At 39.2% G+C, this 25924-nt stretch overlaps 1 protein-coding gene across 1 annotated transcript in view; it reads right to left on the bottom strand.

Annotated features, from left to right (window-relative positions):
• LOC148064819 (netrin-1-like) overlaps positions 1 to 25248 on the bottom strand; it is a 30495-nt gene extending 5247 nt beyond the window's left edge. Inside the window, exons 1-5 of the mRNA XM_087809415.1 lie at positions 25121 to 25248; positions 24031 to 25053; positions 10971 to 11159; positions 8308 to 8457; positions 3842 to 3898 (exon numbers count right to left, since the gene is read on the bottom strand). Coding sequence (XP_087665541.1) covers positions 3842 to 3898; positions 8308 to 8457; positions 10971 to 11159; positions 24031 to 25045 — 1411 coding nt within the window. The 5' untranslated portion in view covers positions 25046 to 25053; positions 25121 to 25248. The remainder of the gene's footprint in view (positions 1 to 3841; positions 3899 to 8307; positions 8458 to 10970; positions 11160 to 24030; positions 25054 to 25120) is intronic.
• Positions 25249 to 25924: the final 676 nt, after the last annotated feature.

Raw genomic sequence — 25924 nt, 5'->3', positions numbered from 1 at the left:
GAAACTACAACTCAATCATTTGTGTGTAAATTCACCTGAAATGATAGGAATATACCAGAACAAATCACAATTGAATTAAATCAAACTGAGCCTGAGAAACCTGGGTGCTTTATTTGACAAAGTCTATGGTTCAACACTGAAGTAAACTGACCAGAAACTGTTTCCTTTAACTGAGAAAAATCTCTAAACTTAGGAAAATGTTGTCACAACATGATCTGGAGCTTGTTATTCATAAGTTTGTTTCTTCTCGTCTGGACTATTGTAACAGTTTGTTTTCATGTCTTAACAAGAAGGATCTGTCTCGCCTGCAGTTGATTCATAACTCTGCAGCGAGAATTCTGACCCACTCTAGTAGAAGAACTCAAATTTCTCTCCGATCCTTAATACTCTTCACTGGCTGCCAGTTTCTTTCAGGATCAATTTTAAAATTCTGGTTCTTACTTTCAGATCTATTCATGGTCAGATCTTCCATCAGTGATCCAGCCTTACACCCCAGCTCGGGCTCTGAGGTCTGTGGATCAGAATCTACTGATTGTTCCACGCACACGGTTCAAGACCACAGGAGAGAAATCCTTCCAGGCTGTTGCTCCTAAGCTTTGAAACAATCTTCATCTGTGTTTGATGATCTACTGACTCCTTCAAGAAACATCAAGACATTTTTTTTGTTCAGGCTTTTCCTTGATTTTCTGAGACTCTTGTGTTGGTCTCGGTGTTATTTTGACCTTTTAAGTATATATTTTATTGAGTATTGTTTTGATTGTTTAAGCGCTTTGTGACCTTGGTTTGGAAAAGCGCTATATAAATAAAAATGACTAACTTACAATATAATCAAAAGGGGACTGTAGGACAAAGGTCACTCCCGTACAATGTGGATCGATAGGATATAAGTGGATTTTTTAAACGTTAGCCGTGTATGTGAATGTCTGTGTTTCTGCAGCCAGCCTCAAGTGGACACTTTATGAACTGCACATATTTTTCACTTTAAAACTAGATCCATAAGCATCCTTGCCCCTACACAGGTTTTTTTAAATGTGACGGTATTCCCTAGTTTACCTCTTCTTGTCCGTGGTGTTACGTGACGAATAAAGCTAAAGTTGTTTTTTTTTACGTTACCCTGGTTTGACATAATACTTTGGTCAACTTTGTGAGCAGCAACTCCCACACATCGACACCTGTTCCACTTCTTCAAACTTGTCTTTGCACGATGCATTTTCGTCCGGTCGCCCCTTCAGGGTCTGAGATAAGGCCGGCAACTGCTCAACCCCCCCATCGCCCAAGAAGACTATGGGGAGGAAATTAGCTAGCGACCCATAAAAGTCATCGAGCTAATTGAGGCCGGTTGAATGGTCGGAAGTTCCCATAAGTGTCCGGCACCACTTGGCTTGTGGGGTGTCGTGATGCTGCTTTGACTCCGACGCTATCATTTGTTCTCCCCACTTTCCACCTACTGACATAAATTGGAACCAGATCATCTCCCGGAGCTGCTTCTACGACTCGTCTCTTTAGAGAAGTGAGCCTTTTTTTTTTTTGGATTGGGGTGGGGGTGGGTGGGAAAGCTTGGCTGCTCAGTCTGAGGAGAAAAGCGGGGTGCAGTAGGGAGCGATGGGGGGGGGGGGGACCTTTCAGCTGGTCTGAATATGGACAAACTTCATTATTTCTTCCACCGCTCTGTCCAGTCTTTCCCTTTCTTCTCCATTATACCCAGTGTGAATGAGGTTGCCCGGGTAATGATGGAGGAAGAAAAACACGCCCTCTCCTCCCTCTTAAAAAAGAGAGAGCAATGTGGATGAGGAATTCATGTATGTGGAGAAGCTGTTGAAATGCTGGGGTGCTGGCGTAGATGGGGGGAAGAGAGGAAATCCCAAAGTAAATGAATTTGACGAGTCCATATCAAACATGCCTGATTTCCATGTAAATGAGACGGCGAGGGCAGGGGGGCCTCCTCGTCTCTCACTGGCCCGTGGGGGCCTTCGTCGTACCCCCCCAACCCCCCTTTGATAGTTGACGTTCTCCATTAGCCCCTCATCGTGTTCACTGCACTGCCGAGGCTATTACACCCACAGCACTCATTAAGGTCCGATCTCCCGCCGGGAGGATAAACACCCCCTTTTGTGCGTTCCTCGGGCAGGGACCCCCGACGGCTAATTTGGAGGGTTGTGCCCACGTCTGACACTAGTGTAAACTCCCCATGGTCTCCGAAATCACTAGGACACACAGAGAGTCTAACTTGTCATGTTCCTTCAAACCATACACTTGCTTCTTTGGTAAATCTGTTGGACTTAATGACACGTACTTGTAGGGGTGCTAGCACCTCAAAGTGAACTGGTTTACTTCCAGCTCAAATGGCGCTTTGCACTACACGGTTGCATCCCTACTCGACTCTACTCTGTTGTGCGGCAGGGGCCGTCAAAACGTAGCCCCGTGAAATTGCAAACGCATTCATCAGCCACCATATCGGGTTTTCTATCCTTGTGTTCCCGTTGACAGGACAAACTACCGTATTTTCCGGACTATAAGTCGCAGTTTTTTTTCATAGTTTGGCCGGGGGTGCGACTTATGTGTGAAGTTATTAACACATTATTACCGGTATATCATTTCACATGTTATTTTCACACTAAACCGCAAGAGGGCGCTCTAGGCCTGTGTTGATAATTTCCACGTAGAAGAGGAAGCGCCGCATCTTCTACCTCCGGAGTTAGTTAGTTGTTTAAAAGTGACACCGAGGATGAAGATTTCATTGGATTTGAGTTATTTGCAGTTACACGGATGGTTTGGTAAACTTCTTAGCATGTTATATATGCTATAGTTCTCTGAATAACTCTTAATATGTTATGTTAACATACCAGGGTCGTGTAACGTAACATACCGTACAATTATTCAGCCTCTTGTTGCCTCTATTCTATTTTTATTTTAAATTGCCTTTCAAGATGACATGTCTGTTCTTGGTGTTGAATTTTATCAAATAAATTTACCCCAAAAATGCGACTTATACTCCAGTGCGACTTATATATGTTTTTTTCCTTCATTTTTATGCATTTTATGGCTGGTGCGACTTGTGCTCCGGAGCGACTTATAGTCCGGAAAATACGGTATCTACCCGGTGTGTCCCTCGCCTCTCGCCCTAAGCAGCTGGGACAAGCTGCCCCCGGGGAGGGAACATGAGATTGGAAATGAATGGATGTTCGACTGTGAAATTGAGTCTCCTTCAGGAGATTTTGAGATGTCTTCAATGGGTCTTTTCTGGTTCATTTAACTAAACTAACCAAATAACTACCTTCAGAAACCCCGACACAACCCAAGCCGTGGACATCGATCAGGCCACGGCGACAAAGAACAGCGTCAAACAGCGACAGTCGTAAAAGAGAAATACGACCAAAGATGTTAAACTCGTGGAGGAGCAACTTTTCTTTCTTTTCTGCAACACCACTCGACCATTGAGGGCACACCCCACCAATGAACACCAGCGTTTTGGCGCCTTCGCTTTTTTGCGGCACGTCGTCTTATGTCAGCGCTCAGCGTGGAGACCCTTGTCGGAGCAGACGCACAAAGGGGCTGAGGGACAGCGCCGGGCCAGCGCGGCCCGCCTTGATTGAAATACAAACTGGTGCAAATGAAGCATGTAATCAGATTAGGGCCCAGAACTCCAGGGAGGCCGCTGAGGCCGGCTTCCAGCGCTGGCAACGAGGCCTCGGGGAGGCGTGGAATAATATCTGGAGTTTCCATCAGACCCACTATGTTGATGTGAGACCTTTTTTTTTTTGTTTTAAATCACTCTACGCACGCCACCGACCAGCTGTTTTATACTATGTTTCACACAACTTTTACAGGTTCTTGAAGTCACCTGATGGTTCCTCGTAGCTGCTGCTGGAGGTGGAGGTGGGAGAAGCCGCCGGGATCTCTGAAACAGACCAGGAACATGGAGTTAAAAAGGGATCGTGCGTTGATGGTTGAACTGTTGCAGTAAAGAGATTTTTTTTTTTTAATTAAAGATTGATTAATTATGGTGCGATTAATTGATCTAATTAATCTATTTTAATCGCGCCTAATGATGCTAAGAAAAGGAGATTTTTAGAATCTTTAGAAAATTTGCAATCCGAAAAAGATAAAATAAAGAATTAGATTAATGGTATTAAAAGAAACAGGGCACTCCTTTTTCACTGTGATTAACTAAGGTAAGGTAAGGTAAGGTAAAAAATTTTTTCCAATAGCCAATACATACAGCAATTTTTTATAAAAAATAAAAAATAAATCAAAATAAAATAAGAACAAGAACATAAAGAGAAAGAACAAGATGACACAAACTAAGTCTAATTAATTAATTGAATTAATATAATTAAAATCACGGCTTATTGCTGAGAGAAGCTCATTTTCAAATAGAAACTTTAAATAAGAAATTAAGAATAAAGTGAAGGCCATTTATTATTATGCGTCAAATGAATGGCATACTTTAACTCCCCTGTATGTTCTCCTCAAAAATGACTTGTTACTGTTGCATCAAATGCTTGTTCCTCCTTCTCGTGGTACACACAACAAATTCTAGTACAACAAATATTCACGGCGTCTGGATCAACAACAAGTTCCAGACGTTGTTCTTATCTCACGCCGGCAGCTACCGGTGACGCGCTCAGGTTCGGCGCTGGCGTTTATTGCCGAGCGGGCCTGGAATCTGCGAGCGGCAGATACAGCCAATAAACATCAGCCGTCGTTCCGGCTGCGACTCATTCAAGGGATTTATAGCCGGACGGGCCGTTAACGGCGGGGACGGCGCAACAAGGCCATGTTAGGCGAGCGGTGGCGCTGAGTTTATCCAGGCTGCGCCGCCAACCTCAGATATCGAGCCAGCATAATGGCGCAGGGTGTGAAAACTAACGACGCTCGAGTAAATCAGCGGCGGCGTGTCAGTGTGTCCTTTTTCGGGTTCTCTCTGCGGTACTTGGCCGGATTTATTATGGTCTGGGATTCTCACCTAAGCTAACATGACTCAACCTCTGCCTGCAAATATCAACAAGAGAACGCTCAGCTGCCAGCGATGCGCTAATGAAGCTTCATGAAGCCTCGTGTTCACCACTAGATGGCGCTTTTAGGTGCATCATTGAAGCAACTCATTTAACGTAACCTCCCATTATTTTAACTACTACTACAGTGTTTCATGAAGCTTCGTCACTTCGCTAGCTCATGTCAGTCTCATAGACAACAACAATAACACACTTGAGACACATTGTAACATTTTTTTTACAGTTGTTACATCATTCCAACTGTTGTAACATACTTTTGCTGTTGTAAATCTTTTCCTGCTGTTACATATCTATTCCTGTTGCAACATAATTTTCCTGACATTACATCATTTTCCTGATGTTACATATTTCCTCCTGCTGTAACATAATGTTCCTGCTGTTTGATATTTCTTCTTGCTGTTACATCATTTTCCTGACATTAAATATTTCTTCCTGTTGTAACATTCTTTCCCGATGTTAAATATTTCTTCCTGTTGTAACATTATTTACCTGTTGTAACACAATGTTCCTGTTGTAACATAATGTTCCTGTTGTAACATAATGTTCCTGTTGTAACATAATGTTCCTGATGTCATATATTTCTCCTGTTGTAACATAATGTTCCTGTTGTAACACAATTTTCCTGATGTTATATATTTCTCCTGTTGTAACATTATTTACCTGTTGTAACACAATGTTCCTGTTGTAACACAATGTTCCTGTTGTAACATAATGTTCCTGTTGTAACATAATGTTCCTGTTGTAACATAATGTTCCTGTTGTAACATAATGTTCCTGATGTTATATATTTCTCCTGTTGTAACATCATGTTCCTGTTGTAACATAATGTTCCTGATGTTATATATTTCTCCTGTTGTAACATCATGTTCCTGTTGTAACATAATGTTCCTGATGTCATATATTTCTCCTGTTGTAACATCATGTTCCTGTTGTAACATAATGTTCCTGATGTCATATATTTCTCCTGTTGTAACATCATGTTCCTGTTGTAACATAATGTTCCTGATGTCATATATTTCTCCTGTTGTAACATAATGTTCCTGATGTTATATATTTCTCCTGTTGTAACATCATGTTCCTGTTGTAACATAATGTTCCTGATGTTATATATTTCTCCTGTTGTAACATCATGTTCCTGTTGTAACATAATGTTCCTGATGTCATATATTTCTCCTGTTGTAACATCATGTTCCTGTTGTAACATAATGTTCCTGATGTCATATATTTCTCCTGTTGTAACATAATGTTCCTGTTGTAACACAATTTTCCTGATGTTATATATTTCTCCTGTTGTAACATAATATTCCTGTTGTAACACAATGATCCTGTTTTAACACAATTTTCCTGATGTTATATATTTCTCCTGTTGTAACATAATATTCCTGTTGTAACATAATGTTCCTGTTGTAACACAATTTTCCTGATGTAACACAATTTTCCTGTTGTAACACAATTTTCCTGATGTAGCACAATTTTCCTGTTGTAACACAATTTTCCTGATGTAACACAATTTTCCTGTTGTAACACAATTTTCCTGATGTAACACAATTTTCCTGATGTTACATTTTTCTTCCTGTTGTAACACAATTTTCCTGATGTTATATATTTCTTCCTGTTGTAACACAATTTTCCTGATGTTATATATTTCTCCTGATGTAACACAATTTTCCTGATGTTATATATTTCTCCTGTTGTAACACAATTTTCCTGATGTTATATATTTCTCCTGTTGTAACACAATTTTCCTGATGTTATATATTTCTTCCTGTTGTAACACAATTTTCCTGATGTTATATATTTCTTCATGTTGTAACACAATTTTCCTGATGTAACACAATTTTCCTGATGTTACATTCTTCTTCCTGTTGTAACACAATTTTCCTGATGTTATATATTTCTTCCTGTTGTAACACAATTTTCCTGATGTTATATATTTCTTCCTGTTGTAACACAATTTTCCTGATGTAACACAATTTTCCTGATGTTACATTTTTCTTCCTGTTGTAACACAATTTTCCTGATGTTATATATTTCTCCTGTTGTAACACAATTTTCCTGATGTTATATATTTCTCCTGTTGTAACACAATTTTCCTGATGTTATATATTTCTCCTGTTGTAACACAATTTCCCTGATGTAACACAATTTTCCTGATGTTACATTTTTCTTCCTGTTGTAACACAATTTTCCTGATGTTATATATTTCTCCTGTTGTAACACAATTTTCCTGATGTTATATATTTCTCCTGTTGTAACACAATTTTCCTGATGTTATATATTTCTTCCTGTTGTAACACAATTTTCCTGATGTTATATATTTCTTCCTGTTGTAACACAATTTTCCTGATGTTACGTTTTTCTTCCTGTTGTAACACAATTTTCCCGATGTTATATATTTCTTCCTGTTGTAACACAATTTTCCTGATGTAACACAATTTTCCTGATGTTACATTTTTCTTCCTGTTGTAACACAATTTTCCTGATGTTATATATTTCTCCTGTTGTAACACAATGTTCCTGTTGTAACACAATGTTCCTGATGTAACACAATTTTCCTGTTGTAACACAATTTTCCTGATGTAACACAATTTTCCTGATGTTATATATTTCTCCTGTTGTAACACAATTTTCCTGATGTAACACAATTTTCCTGATGTTATATATTTCTCCTGTTGTAACACAATGTTCCTGTTGTAACACAATTTTCCTGATGTTATATATTTCTCCTGTTGTAACATAATGTTCCTGTTGTAACATAATGTTCCTGTTGTAACACAATGTTCATGTTGTAACACAATGTTCATGTTGTAACACAATGTTCATGTTGTAACACAATTTTCCTGATGTAACATTTTTCTTCCTGTTGTAACACACGTATTCCCGATTACAACACATATGTTTCACTGATTGAAACATATATTTTTTCCTGTTTTTGACACATGTATTTCCAGTTTGTAACTAGTTTCCTTTTCTTTGTAAAGTATTTCATCTTCTTGTAACACATGTTTTCATGTTCTAACTTATGTTCTCAATTATTTTCATGTTTGTATCCTATGTTTTTTCTGTTGTAACGTAATGTTTTCTTCCCGGTTTTAACATACATCTGACATTGTTTGCTTCATATTTAATCCTCTTGTAACACGGTTTTTCATGATGTTTTTTCCTCCATCCATCCATCCATCCATCCATCCATCCATCCATCCATCCATCCATCCATCCATCCATCCATCCATCCATCCATCCATCCATCCATCCATCCATCCATCCATGTTGAAACATATTCTTGTCTTACTGATGCAGGGGGCGATGGGCGAGCGACTCTGCTGGTAGCCTTTAGCGCAGCGGTTGCAGGTGATTCCCGTCACTCCGTCCTTGCAGGGACATTGACCCGTCGTCTGGTTGCAAGTCTTCCCTGCCGCTCCGACCGGATGGCAGTCGCACGCTGAAGGACGAAACAAGGGAACGAACGAAACGGGCAGAAAAACAACGTTAGAAAACCAAGTGTGAGACGATGTTGAGTGAAAGCGCCGAGGGAACATCAGGCTTGGATTACAGTTACAAACAACAACAATGAACTTTCTCTCTGGATTCCTGTTGCAATAAACTGCCTGGAGGTGAGGGTTCAATTCTGGCTGACGCAACAGATTTCAATCAAAAGTGTGAGGCCATATATGTGTGTGTGTGTGTGTGTGTGTGTGTGAGTGAGTGCCCTAAGCTGCTTAGAGCATCTTTTGTGTCGTCCACACGGACCAGACATGCTTTGAGATTCACTTTCCCTCGTGAAGTTTCTTTGGCAGAGCTGACGACAAACACTGTTGTGAATAATGTTGGTCATTACTGGACGAGTGGAATGCACTTCAAAGTGTGTGTAAGCTGCGAGGATCACACATGTGAGAAATCTGCATGTTAGCCAAACGTGGAACCACACAAGTGGAGACTTATGAGCTCTCTGTGGGTGAGTGAGTGTGTGTGTTTCTGTGTGAGAGTGTGTGTGTCTGTGTGAGTGTGTGTTTGTGTGTGTGTGTGAGGGTGTGTGTGTCTGTGTGAGTGTGTCTGTTAGTTTGTAGGTGTGTGTATGTGAGTGTGTGTGTGTGTGTGTGTGAGTGTGTTTGTGTGTCTGTGAGTGTGTCTGTGAGTGTGTGTGTGTGTCTGTGAGTGTGTCTGTGTGTGTGTCAGTGAGTGTGTCTGTGAGTATGTGTGTGTGTGTGTGTGACAGTGTGTGTGTGTGTGTGAGAGTGTGTGTGTGTCTGTGATTGTGTGTGTGTGTGTGTGTGTCTGTGTGAGTGTGTCTGTTAGTGTGTAGGTGTGTAGGTGTGTGTGTGTGTGTAAGTGTGTGCCTGTGAGTGTGTTTGTGTGTGTGTTTGAGAGTGTGTGTGTCTGTGTGAGTGTGTCTGTTAGTGTGTAGGTGTGTGTGTGTGTGTGTGTGTGTGTGTGTGTGTGTGTGTGCCTGTGAGTGTGTGTGTGTGTCTGTGTGTGAGAGTGTGTGTGTGTCTCTGTGTGTTTGTTTCTTTGTGTGTGTTAGTGTGTACCTGTGCTATGTGTGTGTGAGTGTATGTGTGTGTCTGTGGGTGTGTGTGTGTGTGTGTATGTCTCTATCTATGTGTGGTAATTTGTGTCTCTGTGTTTGTGTGTATTTCTATGTCTGTGTTTGTGTGTTTGACTGTGTGTGTGGGTATGTGTGTGTTTCTACAGAATGTACTTGTCCATGTTTGTAACTGTGTTTGTCTGTGTCCTTGTGTGTGTCTGTGTGAGTGTGTCTGTTAGTTTGTAGGTGTGTGTGTGAGTGTGTGTGTGTCTGTGAGTGTGTTTGTGTGTCTGTGAGTGTGTCTGTGAGTGTGTGTGTGTCTGTGAGTGTGTCTGTGTGTGTGTCAGTGAGTGTGTCTGTGAGTATGTGTGTGTGTGTGTGTGTGAGAGTGTGTGTGTGTGTGTGTGTGTGAGAGAGTGTGTGTGTGTCTGTGATTGTGTGTGTGTGTGTGTCTGTGTGAGTGTGTCTGTTAGTGTGTAGGTGTGTGTTTGTGTGTAAGTGTGTGCCTGTGAGTGTGTTTGTGTGTGTGTTTGAGAGAGTGTGTGTGTCTCTGTGTGTTTGTCTCTTTGTGTGTGTTAGTGTGTACCTGTGCTCTGTGTGTGTGTGTGTGTGTGTGTGTGTGTGTGTGTGTGTGTGTGTGTGTGTGTGTGTGTGTGTGTGTGTGTGTGTGTGTGTGTGTGTGTGTGTGTGTGTATGTCTCTATCTATGTGTGGTAATTTGTGTCTCTGTGTTTGTGTGTATTTCTATGTCTGTGTTTGTGTGTTTGACTGTGTGTGTGGGTATGTGTGTGTTTCTACAGAATGTACTTGTCCATGTTTGTAACTGTGTTTGTCTGTGTCCTTGTGTGTGTCTCTGTGTGTGTGTGTCTGTATCCATGTGGGGAAATTTGTGTGTCTCTGTGTGTGTGTGTTTCTATGTTCTTGTTTGTTTGTGTGTGTCTGCTACTTTTGTGTTTGTGTGCGCATGTTTCCCTGTGTGTGTCTCCCATGTGTGGGTCTGTGTGTATTTCTACATATTTTTAACTGTTTTTGTCTGTGTCCTTGTGTGTGTGTCTCTGTGTGTGTACAAGTAAGTGTGAGTAATTGTGCGTCAGTGAGTGTCCATGCGTGTGTGTGGTGAGGTTAGTGTGTCATTAACCTGTTGTGTCCTCCTGAAACATTCATGGCAGACAAAGTGTGAAACTATGACACACTTTCTTTCACTTTAATTCTGCTGACACAGATCCATCACGCAGGTGTCAGAGAGAAACACACAGTGAGTCTGTAAATAACTAAATATAAATATCAAATACTTTCATCTTCTAATTCTACCTGAGCTGTCAGACTGTCTGTCAATCAAGTGAAGTGTTTGACAGCTGACAAACGTTTTAGCGATGATCGACTGTCAAATTGGTCTACAGTTGTGCGTGCAAATGAGGAGATTGTCGTCACCTTTGCAGGCTCTGCGGTGCGAGATGGACTTGGTCATGTCTCGGTAATATCCTTCCTTGCAGTAGTGGCAGTGGCGTCCTGCCGTGTTGTGGCGACAGTTGAGGCAGACGCCTCCGCTGCGGCGTCCAGACAGTTTGTACAACTCCATGTTGAAGCGACAGCGGCGAGCGTGAAGGTTGCAGTGACAGGCTGAGCAGGAGAGAGAGAGACGGTTATTCAACACTTTTGTACTTCATGGATCCTTTTGTCCTCATTTTAATCCCATTATCATGTTGATTTGCTGCTGCTGTACGGATCGTTAATATTGTTTAATGAAATATAATCCCTTTTCTATTAATTATTTATATTTATATGTCACTTTAAGTTTCTTATTTTAACTTAATTTGTATATTTAATATTTATATTCTGTAATACAACCACAACTTCCAGTGTTGATGTTTGTGATTCTGATTCCATAATTATTTTTACATTGTTATTTTTTAGATAAATATGCAATTTAATATCATGTTTGTGATCTATTTTTTATTATGATTTTTATCTCATTGCTATGTAGATTTTAATTTCTTTATTCTTTGGATTTTTATCTCCTTATCATTGAATTTATTGATAATGATATTTTGATTTTTAGCTCATTATTAATATTATTATTTAATTTCTACTATCTCAGTTGGATCTATTTTTATCTCATGATTATTTTAACTTTTATCTCATTATTTTGCGATTTTATTAAATTATTATTAGGATTTTTTTTTATCTCATTACTATTGATATTTTAATATATTTTATTATTTAGATTTTTATGTGATTATCATTGAATCTATTAATAATGTGTTGACGTCTATCTCGTTAATATTACTTCATTTTAAACTCTCACTTTTATTTATTTTTATCTCATGATTATTTACATTTTTATCTCATTATTTTACGATTTTATTAAATTATTATTAGTTGTTTTTTTTTTTAATCTCATTACTATTGAGATTTAAATATATTTTATTATTTAGATTTTTATCTCAGTATCATTGAATCTATTAACAATAGTAATGTTTTGACTTCTATCTCGTTATTATTATTTTTATTTTTAAACTCTCACTTTTATTTATTTTTATCTCATGATTATTTAGATTTCTATCACATTATTTGGCGATTTTATTAAATTATTATTTGGATGTATATCGATTGACTATTTATATTTTTGTCACATTATCATCTCGATTTGTATATAATTATTACAATGCTTTTAAACTCCTTATTATTTAGATTTTTTACCTCAGTTTTATTTTATAATTTTTTTTATCTCATTCTCATTTTTTATTTCAGTTTTATTATGTATTTTTTATCCCATATTATTATTATTTCTCTATTATTATGTTTCTTTTCCCTCATTATTATCCAGATTTAAATACTATTATTGTGGTATTTTCATCTTGTTTTATTCATATTTTCATGGGATTATTCTCACGAGTTAACAGATCGGTTACAAGTGTGTGTTTGTCTCGCACACACAGTCTCGGCTGATTCGACGCACACGTCCTCCTCGCTCTCGCTTTCACACCATTTCCTGCCTCACTTTCCCAGATGTTATCTTCGCAGCAGGAAGTGCGAGGGAAGCGTATGGAGAGCTGGTGAGTCAGACTCGCAGCAGCCACTGGAGGGCCACGATCTCTGGAGTGTGTCCCTTCACTGGCACTTCCAACATTCCCGACCCCTGGTCGGCTTCATAGAGCGTCGCCGGGGCCTGATGCTCGCACAGTAGGTGGTCCCGACGCTTCCCCGGAGACCCTCCGCAAACACACAAGCGCGAGCGCACATGACAAACACAAACAAATAAACTCCTCTGTGTTTAACCCAAAACTAATTTGTATTTTGAAATATAAAGATCAAATTGAAAGTATCCAAATATCACCAGTTTTTGTTCTTTTATTGATTCAATCATATAAATACACAAAATAAATACACAAACAAATATTTGTATGGCTTAAAGGTAGAAGATAAGTGACTGAAAGGATCATGTTTTTGCTTAAAGGTAGAAAGAAAAAGAGCAAATAGTACTTTTTTATCTGTTACACCGCGTCCATTGACAAGAATCTGTTGATACGATACATATTACGAGATAAAGAAACAATACACTGTAATACCGTAGTAACAGGTATATATATTTGTAGTATTGTCCAGTACCTTACAGACCACATGACTCTTGACGAAGTCGTAACTGCTTTCATTTGTTTTCAAACCAAAATATGTCCAAACATCAGCTTTAAAAGCTGCTGAAGTCGACTGTATCCTCTCGTCCTCAGTCATTGCTTGGATTTCAATATTCATTCAGCTACAGAGGACTCAGCGGCCGAAAGTGTAATTCCAACAAGACAGTAGTCTTTTTTTCAACTAATATAAAATATCTAATAACGTTGGCGGTACAATATATCGTGATACTGTAGTAACAAGTATATATATTTGTAGTATTGTCGAGTACTTGACGCTGGTGTTGCAGAATTTACAGACCACATGATGTCGTAACTGCTTTCATTTGTTTTCAAACCAAAATTATGTCCAAACATCAGCCTAAAAGAGTCGACTGTATCCTCTCGTCCTCAGTCGCCACAAAATAGAATACGTTTATACACACTTTATTGACCTATAAACCATAAAATAACGATGGTAACGCATACAATATAATTTGCGAGCTATAAACGAAACTAAATAAATACAGTATCGTGGGAACAACTATTGCGATATACACATACTAAGTACAAGAGTTTCCATGATCTAAGCTCCTGTAACCAGTTGTGTGAGTAATAGTCGGCTAAAAATACTCTCCTCTCTCCTCCCTCTCTTTTTCTGCGGTTTATTTGGATTTCAATTAAATCTTTTATACCTAGTATTTCAGCCAAACGTCGATCAAATTAACAGGATACAGATGAGGGACGACTATCCGAAAACCAACAACAGACTTTTACCTTTGATCTTCTACAAAAGCACGTATGAAAGATTTGAGTCACCGAGAAAAGATTTTCTACACGTTCTACTCTCGCTGATCGTAGGATTTGTTATCGGCGTTGAAGCCGAAGCTCGTGAAACTTAAACAGCCCACGTTACGGCGGAGGCGGACTCAACGAGCACTTGACCAAACGTACGCATGTTCGGCGATGTCGTACGGCGGCGAGTCACGAAAAAGGGTCTCGAGAAAAACACGCCCGGACAGGTGAGTGCGAGCGAGATCTCCGGGCGAGCTGAAGATGTCGAGAGATCACATCCCAGGAGTATCGACGGCTGAAGAGCAGGAGCTCCCACACGAACACCTCCTGAAGTGCATGAATCCTCGCTCTTGCGTAACAAGTGTGTGTGTGGGACGGTTTCGGCAGCGTCGGAGTTCACATGTCTGTGAGTGGATCCGTCTTTTTACCCTCCGCGTGATGCAACTAATCCAGGAGTCTTTACCCAGCATGCATCATTGATCCACGGTGACAGGCGTGTGAAATTTCACGAACCTCGCGTGAAGCCTGAGCGTGATTTTCACTCGGATTTTGTTACAGTTTTAATTGGAAACATATCTATTTTGGATGATTAAACGTGTCGAAACTTCTGACTCCAAGATGCATTAAAGAGGATTTTTTTTGACAAATAAAATCACCTTCAAACCTCGACGGCTTGCTGTCAATCAAACTCAACCACCCCCCCGACAAGAAAGTATCCATGCACTTAAATATCACAATGTTTTGTTTAACGATACTGAATTGATATTAAAAATTTTAATGGTTTATATTAAAATAAAGTGTGGCTTTTAAAATTTGCTATTAACATTAAAATATTTACAGCATTTGTTCATTTTTGTGTTGCGATTAAACTTCCTGCCGTTAGATGGCAGCAGTTATTACGTCCTCAGCAGCTAAAGGAACAATGAAATCCCGCGATGACTGAGGACGAGAGGATACAGTTGACTCAAGCAGCTTTTATAGCTGATGTTTGGACATATTTTGGTTTCAAAACAAATGAAAGCAGTTACGAAAAATGAGTTTTTGACAGAACAAGTTATTTTTAAGGTAACAATTATGAAAAGATCAAGTTTTGAAACAAGTGTCAGAAAACATTGATACACTGATTTATCGCAATATCTTTTTTAACGACAGGTTATCGATAGCCGACAGAACTGTAACAATTTTTTTTGCTTTCAAATGACATTTTTAATAGTTCTTCCAATTATATTTCACTTAATTGTGTATAAAATTAAATAAATGTTTTTTATTATTATTATTTACAATTTATATCTTAATATTCAATATTCATCATTTTTGTGTTGCGATTTAACCTCTAGCTGGCAGCAAACATTACGTCCACCGCAGTTAAGGTAACAATGGTCCTGGGCGATGACTGAGGACGAGAGGATACAGTGACTCCAGCAGCTTTAAAAGCTGATGTTTGGACATATTTTGGTTTGAAAACAAATGAAAGCAGTTACGACTGAGGACGAGAGGATACAGTGACTCCAGCAGCTTTAAAAGCTGATGTTTGGACATATTTTGGTTTGAAAACAAATGAAAGCAGTTACGACTGAGGACGAGAGGATACAGTGACTCCAGCAGCTTATAAAGCTGATGTTTGGACATATTTTGGTTTAAAAACAAACGAAAGCAGTTACGACTGAGGACGAGAGGATACAGTGACTCCTGCAGCTTTTAAAGCAGATGTTTGGACATATTTTGGTTTGAAAACAAATGAAAGCAGTTACGACTGAGGACGAGAGGATACAGTGACTCCAGCAGCTTTTAAAGCAGATGTTTGGACATGTTTTGGTTTAAAAACAAATGAAAGCAGTTACGACTGAGGACGAGAGGATACAGTGACTCCTGCAGCTTTTAAAGCAGATGTTTGGACATATTTTGGTTTAAAAACAAATGAAAGCAGTTACGACTTCGTCAAGAGTCATGTGGTCTGTAAATTCTGCAACACCAGAGTCAAGTACTGGACAATACTCCACATATAACCTTGTTACTACAGTATCACTATATATCGTTGACCCTGTATGGCCAGATTCTCGCCGACACACACAGCTAGTCGTGGACGAACATTGAGGATGAAACGTGACCCTCACGTTGACTTGACTCCTCAATACATCAAGGCTGCCCTGAAGCGATGATTTAATTATCATTCAAGTTATTTCTCTCACGACATGACGAGCGTGACCTTTCACCCTCCATCTCCCACAGATGCACCTGATAAGAGATGAAAAGCAAACGAGGGGCTAATGACTCGAGTCCGTCCGTCGAGAGGCTATCAGGAGTCATCTCGCTCTTCCACCTCCGCCGTGCCTCGACTTGTGAAGACCAACAACACAAGTTTATCAACATATGGAAGTTCATCAGTGGCAGCAGAATATTCAACGAGTGAATACAACATTTTAAATGTTGGTCATGTTTTCAATTGAAATATTCTTGTTTTTAAGCATTGCATACTGTTTTTTCAATAATTGAATTCAATCATTTCTAAACTGAGAGGTTGAATTCATTTTTGCACTTTTATTCCAACATTTGTACATTTAATTAAAAAGTTTACAATGTTTTTTGAATGTAATTTAATTCCAATGTGAAAATATTTAAAAACTTTAATTCAATAAATGAGAAATTTTGAATTTGAATAAATTGAAAGTTTTCAAAAATGTATAGGTTTCTTTTTTTTTACACATAGATTCTGAAGCAAACATTCTAAAATAAAATTTCTAAATCCAATATATTTTAATTCGTAGATTTTTTAATTCCATAATTTCTGGTGGAAATATTAAAAACATTTTGCATATTGAATTCAAAAGGCTATAAAAAAGAAAATGTAATTTAATTAAATAGAATTTGGAATTTATTTAAAAAAATTTAATTCAATAGATTAAAATTGTAATAATAATATATGAAACAATAGTTTATTTTATTTATACTTTGGTTTTTTTTACACATAGAGTTTAATGTTTTAATTGGAATAATTTAAAAACAAATCCAATTTTCGAAGCTTTTTTAATTCAATAATGTGGTGGCATTATTATAGCCACATTTTTATACTGAATTTAAAAGGCAACAAAATAAAAAAAACATTGAATTTAGAAATGTTATTTTTCAATTATTGGAATCAGAATATGAAACTGTGTGTTTAAAAACACATTTACTTTGAAAAGTTTTCACATTTTTAATAAAATTATTCAGAAAAAATGTTTCAACACATTTCCAGATACAAATACTTTGAATTAACTTATTCAAACGAATAACTCAATGCTTAAAAACAACAACATCTCAATAAAAATTTGAAATGTGAAATTCAATCATTAATATTTCGATGCCACTGATAAACTTCCATATAAACAAACTTCACATTTAGAGAACACCTGCAACCTCACGTGTGAACCAGAACCAACCACGGATCGATCGATCAATAGACGATTTCTCAACCTGTCCCATGGGAGAGCTCTGACCTTTGACCCCCCGTGGAATCTGCCCGTGGTTTTCAAAACGCCATTCCTGGTCATGCTCAGAACCCTCAAGAATCCATCTAACGCTGATTCCTGGTCATAAGTTTTCCTGCCTCTCTGTGTGGGAATCTCTCCAGCAACCCCCACCCCTCGTTCCTGGAGCGCCGCGGGGTGATGTCATGGAGGCGTTCCCTTCCTTTCTCCGGCTCTGTGATCTCTGGCGGAGATCAATTAGCTGAGCAATCAACCCGCCTCTCGGCTTTGTGCGAGCGGGCGCTCGTAAAGTGTTCTGTTGCCGGGAGATTGTGAGAATCCTGGACGTAAACAACCACCCAAGCAGAAAAAAAAGCACCGCGGGGCGGCTGTTGCACCTTTTCACGGCGGCGTGACATCAGCCTCCCAATTAGAGCGAGTCAGATTAGCGGCTCGTTTTGTTAGCGTCATAAATATCCGCCGTTAATTAGCAGGTTATGCTAATTCTCTTGACTCTTGCGTACGTATCGGGGGTAATTGCTGCGAGGCTTTTTTTACGATGTCGAGGCATGAACCGGACACTTTTTCTACACCGGAGCTCAGGGAAGAGAGTGTGTGAACAAGTTTTGTGTCGGACGGTAATGAGCCAAGTTAATCTAAAGCAGCAGACGCGAATTAAAGTTTCCGAGGGACCTCATGAGAACGGTTGAATAAAACATTCCGCGAATGGGATTGTGGGAGAAAAAAAAGAAAGACGGTGACAGGAGAGGAAACATGTTGTAACACTACTGTTATGATGTTGTCATGCTACACAAATACTGGCGTTACAGATTTAAATTATTGAATTTAATACACAAGAGAGTAAAAATGTATTTAATTTAGCTTTTTATGCTTCTGTGGTCACATGATCGTCTTCGCGTCACATGATTGGCTGAAAGTTGGATGAAGTATCTCGGTACATTATACCAACATTTTTATATTGAATTTAAAACTACAACTATAAGAATATTTAATTTTAAACATTTATTTTTTAATGATTGGAACAAGAGTTTCAAACTGTATGTGTAAAAAAAAGAATAAAATAAATGTAGTTCAACAATTCAAAGTTCAAAATGTTAAATTCAAACGTTCAATATGCTGATCACACTGACATACCATAAAAAACATTAATATTAATTAATCTAAATGATTAATATTAGGGTTAAAGGATATTTCTGATAAGACAAGACCATCCGTCGCTGTAGTACTGGAGGTCATCCAAAGGGGGCGGAACTGGGCGTGTTTCTTCTTCTATTACTGAGCACGAGAGGAAACATATAGTGATGCTAATGTTATAATGTAGCTATGCTACACAAATACTGTCATTAAGTCAATGATTTAAATACATTTTTAAGGAAACTTTAAACCAAAAAAACAAGTAATTTATCAAGTTAAAAATGAACTGTAGATTAACTTTATGATTTATTGTCCGACATAACATACAGAAAAGTAAAATGTTTAGAATAAAGTTAAGAAGTAATGTTACAAATTATCTATTTATATAATGTTTAAAGTATTATTTGATTAAACAAATATATAAGAGTAATTTTACTATCAATTACTTAAATGAATAATAACAAACACGACTGTAGTACTGGAGGTCGTCCAAAGGGGGCGGAACTGGGCGTGTTTCTTCTTCTATAAATGTGACACGAGAGCGACCATACAACAAACCCACAGCGATACTTAAGTTATCATTTAGTAAAGCTAAACAAATACTGCGAATGTAATAAAAAAAATGTAAGTAAATGATAGTTAGTATAATTATATAATAAATACATAGATGCTTCAGACATTTTTTAGATAACATACAAATACTCAAGAACTTAAAGTACTTCGATACAAAAGTAATTGAGTGAAAATTAAATTAAATTCAAATAAAAATTAAATAAGAAATGAACTGGGTTGGAATGATATAAAAATGAGTATAAAGTACAAAAAGCAAAATGAATCATAAGAAAAGTAAACTATAGGATCTTTGAAATCGTCGCTGTCTTAGGGTTGCTAATAAAAATGTGTTTAATTAAAGAAAAATGTTATTCTTAATTAATGAACTAAGACATTTTAATAGAATAAATATAAAAGTGTAAAAGAAGCTTGTGAAGAACAAACAAGACCGTCCGTCGCTGTAGTGCTGGAGGTCGTCCAAAGGGGGCGGAACTGGGCGTGTTTCTCCTTCTATCCCTGAGACAAAGCTGGTCGGGAACTTTTGTTGCCTGTCGCCCATTTATCCTGTCGCCCTTTCTTCGCCGGCGCTAATTCGAGCTGCTAACGACACGCAGCGGCGGCGGCGGCCAATGAGACGGACACAAAGAAGACAAAGATCAGTCTTGTAGCGTTTGCTTTGGTCCCGCTCGTCTCCGCAGGTGGAGCTCACGGGGCGAGCCCAGCTCTGGATCGTTGTTGTCCTTCCATGAATGAGCTGGACTCGCTCCAGACCCAAGGTGTGACCGCGGCCTGGCCCGCTTCCTTCCTCTGGCTGGTTTCCTCCCCATTATGGGAAAGGTCGTTGCTCAAGAGCACATTGTCTTTGCACCTTCGTGTCAAATTAGATCCTGTGTTTGTCGGGTCAGAACCACGTTTAAATCCATGTTCTTTCCCGACATGTTTTAACGGGTGTCACTCGAAAACACTAGAACATGAGGGAGTCGGTCAGAAGGGAAGTCATACTGAACCTGTTCTCCGGTTGAGCCTGAGACCCCCGTGTCAACACCTCGCGCTGACCAATCCCTGAAGCCAGATCGTGACTCACTGTTGTATTTCCCATAATTCTGACTTGAGTCACCGAGTCTCAACCCACTGAGCTCAGAGTTTCAAACTGCAACACTGAAGAAAGTTTTCATCAAAGTTTTAACCAATAAAAACCTGAATTGAATCAGTTGTTTTTTTTAGCTTCAAGCATTTCTTTAAAGTAACTTAATGTCGCGAGCAAACTATTAATAATGTCAATAAAAAAAATTATAATCTTCTGATCCGATCTAGTAAAAAAAACTTTGATTTGCCTTCTGTCAGTTTAATTTTGTGGCTTAATTTCATCAGTTGTAAGTATACGGGTGTGTATTGGCAAGAATCTGACGCTAAAATACGTAGTAACGAGGATATATGTGTAGTATTGTCGAGTACTTGACTCTGGTGTTGCAGAATTTACAGACCAGATGACTCTTGACGAAGTAGTAACTACTTTTCATTTATTTTCCAAACCAAAATATGTCCATCAAATAACATCAGCTTTAAAAGCTGCTCCAATCCACTGTATCCTCCTGTCCTCAGTCATTAGCTGCGGAGGTAGTAGTGACTAATGCCATCTAGCGGCCGGAGGTTTAATCACAACACAAGAATTAAAAACAGGCAGTGAATCTTTGCATGTCAATTGTAAATAAAATAATCGTGTTATTTTGTTATTGTGTTATTTAACACACTTTATTAAAATATAAACCATAAAATAACTATGAGGAAAATTAAATATGATTTCTTAGCCTAAAAAAATATATTGATACAGTATTATTAAAATATATATATTGCAATATTTAAGTACATCTATATTTATCACACCGGTAGTTGTAAAAGACTTCTGTCAGTGTATTTTTGGGGCTAAATTGTGCGTGGGTTTAGGTCGTAACCGTGCCGTAAAGATACAAAATATAATATATTATTCAGGAGTGTCTTTGACGGGAAACAAGTCAGTTGTCAATAAAGTTACGATGAAAATCCATTTTGTTTTGACGAGTTGCTAACCTGAGATAGCATCCATGCTAACCCTTCGCCTGCACACAAGTTACACTTCAGCCTCCACTCCTTGTGTCAGGAGGTGGACGAGAACACAAAGGGTCACAGGTTTTCCTCGGCCGAGGAAATAACAAAAAGTCATTCCGTGGAAAACTCGACGTTCCCTGCAGCCGTGTTTCGGCGCCGCCGTTGTAGCGGTTGCTAGGCAACGTGGCCCCCGAGCTGCAGGGGAGGAAAAAGGCAGAGCGCTTCCTGACACATGATGACAACATCTGGACACCTCTGCTACACAACTACACAACTACACAACTCACCCCAACTCTTGCACACGACACAGAGTCCGACCGCGAGTATTGTTACATCTTAAAGTCAATAAATAGTTGATTTAAATGACGTTTTTTTAGTATTAAATACTTCAAATACTTTTAAAAAATATTAAAAATAAGAACAAAATTAAAATGCTTGTGTTTCACTTTAAAAGGCAACGTAAAATAATTGTAAATACGTTTTGTTTTTAACTTTGTTAAACCTACAATGATAGCTTTAGCTTTAGCTAAAGTCGACCTAGAGCTAGCTAGCTACAAATGCTAAAGGAAAGAGTTTACTAGCCAATTACTTTTCGACTCTGCGTGTTTGTACTCATTTTATCAGTTTGTAAACAAATAACAAACTCACAGTTCGTACTCGTATCCATCTTTCTCCAAAAAAGAAGAAATGGTGTAAAACCACCGGCATCCTGGTTAGCTTCACCGTGTTAGCATCGTCTATCCAGATAAATTAGCACACTGCTCTTCAAGATGCATATCCAAAATGGCCGCACAACCACTTCCTGTTTCTCTCTCAACTTCCTTTTGTCAAGTTTCACATCTTCCACCACAATCAGGTGACATTCAGGGCGAAACAAAAACATAAATATATATTCAACCACATCAATAAAAATACTTCACGTTTGCCAAATGTACTTAAAAAACAGAGTCTAAAGTAAACAAGTAGAAAATGACACGTATGAGTGAGTGAAGAAAACAACACTTGGCCAAGTCAAAGTTTCCCACACTTGTCTTCACAGCCCATCAGTCAGGCCAGCGCGGGCGAGAGGGTCGGAAAAGGGGGGATTGGAAAAGGGGGTCTGAGCGGTCAGGGGTCAGTGGATCAGAGCTCACGGACAGAATAAGAAGCAGCCGAGATGGTCCCGGGAGCAAGTGTGCAGCCTCGGACTCGCATCCCTTTTTAAAAAATGAAGGGGTCACCGGACATCCCTCTGCCGGAGAGAACACGTGACTCCACCGGGACCCCCGGGCCCCCGGACAACACCCTGGTCTGTGAGCGAGTGAAGCTGAAGAAACTCATCATCACTTCTGATCAAGAACCGAACGGACGCAGTCGATAAACGTGTCGAAGTCTCTCTTTACGCAGACGACTTAGTTTTCTGTCTTGAGGAACAACAACCAGTTTGGTTCAATATGTGTCAAATAATTAACATGAAATAAAAGTATTTTTTACATTTTGAAACATTAGAGTAGATAGAAAGTTTATCTATCTATCTACATTATAGTGGTTTTATGTCAACAAAGATGAATTTATTTCAAATCTTAAGCAAGATGATGTGAATCTGTTTTAATAAAAGCTTAAATTATAAAATAATGACAAACAAACTAAATTTACTTTCTTTCAATATGAGTTTCTGTACATATAATTATAAACGTTTATAACTTTTTGTTAATCATTATCATCGTTATCATTTTCATTTAGACGTTATTTTTTTTAACGTTACATACGGGCATCACATAAAGATGCTGATCAATAATCGAAAATAAATCAATAATTACGATCAAAGTTATTAACCACATGTCAACTTCCAATTATCTTGCTCTTCTGTTGCAACTTTTTAACGGCATTAAAATGTGTTTTATTACATGTTGTAACCAACAAATAATCAATAAAAAGTTTGTATATGATCAGAATCAGAAACACAGCATCGGAATTTATATTAAATAACAGTACTTGACAATAAATACGTTTTTCTTATAGTCATAGTATTAATGAACTGCAGTGAAAAACATTGTATTTAGTATTAAAAGCATATTAAGTAGTTTGAAGTAAATATAGGTTTTATTTAAAAAAAAACTACATTTGGCAACATACATAGATGTTTTCTCTCTAATTTAAATCTAATAAGTAACAAAACATTGTATTTGTCCTTAGTATTAAACGCGTATTAAGTAGTTTGAAGTAAATATAAGATTTATTTAACAAACTAAAACTACATTTGGCAACATAGATGTTTTCTCTTATTGAAATCTAATAAGTAACAAACACATTGTATTTGTCCTTAGTATTAAATGCGTACTAAGTAGTTTGAAGTAAATATAAGTTGTATTAAAAAAAAAACTTAAAAAAACTACATTTGGCAACATACATAGATGTTTTCTCTCTCATTTAAATCTAATAAGTAAGAAAACATTGTATTTGTCCTTAGTATTAAACGCGTATTAAGTAGTTTGAAGTAAATATAAGTTGTATTAAAAAAAAACAAAAAAAAAACTACATTTGGCAACATACATAGATGTTTTCTCTCTAATTTAAATCTAATAAGTAAGAAAACATTGTATTTGTCCTTAGTATTAAACGCGTATTAAGTAGTTTGAAGTAAATATAAGTTGTATTAAAAAAAACTACATTTTTTCCCTTGAAATCTAATAAATAAAAAAACATTATATTTTGCAAGTTATTTTCTGTAACACGTGTGTGACGATATACATTTATTATAATGTAACTTTTATAACTTTTACGGAGTTTTTTAGTTATTACATATTTGTCAAACATGACGTCAGGAGACACTAACGCAGGTGTTAAGAAGCAAACGTGGACTCTCACCCACGCACTCGTTGGCCTCCCTGGCCGTCGCTCGCTGCCACGGCCGGTCGTAGTGGAACGGCTTGCATCGGTCGCACTCGGGTCCCGCCGTGTTGTGCTTGCACTCGCACACCAGGTTCCCCTCGCGGTCCTTCACGCACTTGGACGCGTGTCCGTTGCACTTGCACCTGCCGCCCACCTGCAGGTCCGACACCGCGTAGAAGTAGGAGTCCCGGGCCAGCTCCGAGTCGTCCTCGTTCTCGTCGCCGAACGTGTGCAGCCGGCTGAAGATCACCTTGATGTCCGTGGCCGTCACCCAGTCCTGCAGCACCGGCGAGTTGTCGAAGTCGTGCGCCGAGGGTCGCCCGTCCAGGGTGCTGAAGGCGATGAGGCCCCCCGTCAGCGGGTGCATGTCGGTGTGCGAGTCCGTGCAGATGGCCTCCTGCTCGTTCTGCTTGGTGATCGCCGCCTTGTTCTGCCGGGCGTACACCCGCTTGCACTGCGTGGAGTAGTACTGGAACGGCACCCAGGATTTCCCGTAGTCCATGGACTTGTAGATGGCCATGGACTCGGGTCGCGGGGAGCAGAACTGCAGGCTCACGTAGGTGACCTCGAACTTCTTGCCCAGCGAGAGGGTGAGGGTGAGATTCTGCGGGGACTGGATGTAGTTCTCGGACTGCCAGCAGGTGAGGTTGTGCGGGTTGTTCAGGTCGGTCAGGTAGGCGGGCGGGTGCGCCTTCTTGGGGTCCGCGGAGTCGCACGAGTGGCAGTCGCGCGCCCGCTCCTCGCCCTTCTCCGTCACCACGCAGTAGCGGGCGGCGGGGGTCCCGCAGGTGCTGGACACCCGCACGTCCTTCCCGAACGCCGAGTTGACGAAGTCCGGGATGCACCGCCGCGGGTTCCCGTTCTCGTCGTAGCACGGGTCCGGGGGGGAGGACTGGGCGGCGAACATGCTCAGCCCGTAGCCGCCGAGGACGACCCGGGTCAGCGCAGACGCGGTCACCACCGCGACCCAAACCTCCAGAACCCTGCGCATGGTCACACCTGGAGCACAAGTTAAAAGTCAGTGAAGACCCAGAGTCAGTTCTGGGGTTTTTAAAGCGACGCTTACCAGACAGAAACAATCAATCTAAGATCGCAGCCTTTAGTTTCGATCCACTTGTCAAAAAAGTACAACAATATGAATTCATTGGTGGAAGTTGCGGGTCCGTGTCCGATCACCCCCGTCACACCTCCGTCTCTGTCAGTGCTGCTCCCCTCTCTGGTTCTAATAAGAGTCGAGGGTCCAATGCTCGCTCACGCAGGGGCCTCACGGAGCGACGTCCCGGGCAGCAGAGACCTCTGGTGGCGGAAGGACAGCACTGCAGCCCTCCAAAATAAAACAATCGCGAGGCTGATGATGATCACCCGGAAGTTGACTTTTTTTCTTTTCAGTTTCTGGTTTCGATTTGTCATGTCTGGAAATAGTTCATGACTGAGGATTCAGGTTCGTGGACTGATGACGTCACTATTCAGATACTGATGTGTTGACTTTAAGAGAAGTTTTTTTTAATAATTAATTTTAATAAATAATTGAATTAGTAAAATGTTTGTTTTTCTTTACACTGAGTTTGATATTATAATTAAAATAATTACAAAATGAATATCCGTAAATTCAATATTCATTCATTTGAAGCCTTTTAAATTCGAAATAAAATGTTACCAGACAATACCATTTCAGCCAATCACGCGACAAGAAGACCATCACGTGACTACATAGAAGTAAGCAAGTAAGTAAGTCATTTTTATTTGTATAGCGCTTTTCCAGACCAGGGTCACAAAGCACTTAAACAATTAAAACAATATTCAACAAAGTATATACTTTAAAGGTCAAGATAAAACTGATAACACAACAGGAGTTCCAGAAAATCAAGTG

The sequence above is a fragment of the Callionymus lyra genome, chromosome 15 (assembly GCF_982586985.1).
Source record: "Callionymus lyra chromosome 15, fCalLyr1.hap1.1, whole genome shotgun sequence".
Taxonomy (NCBI): Eukaryota; Metazoa; Chordata; class Actinopteri; order Syngnathiformes; family Callionymidae; genus Callionymus; species Callionymus lyra.
Note: the sequence above shows the minus strand (reverse complement) of the source record. Positions and strands in the feature narration are given on the sequence as shown.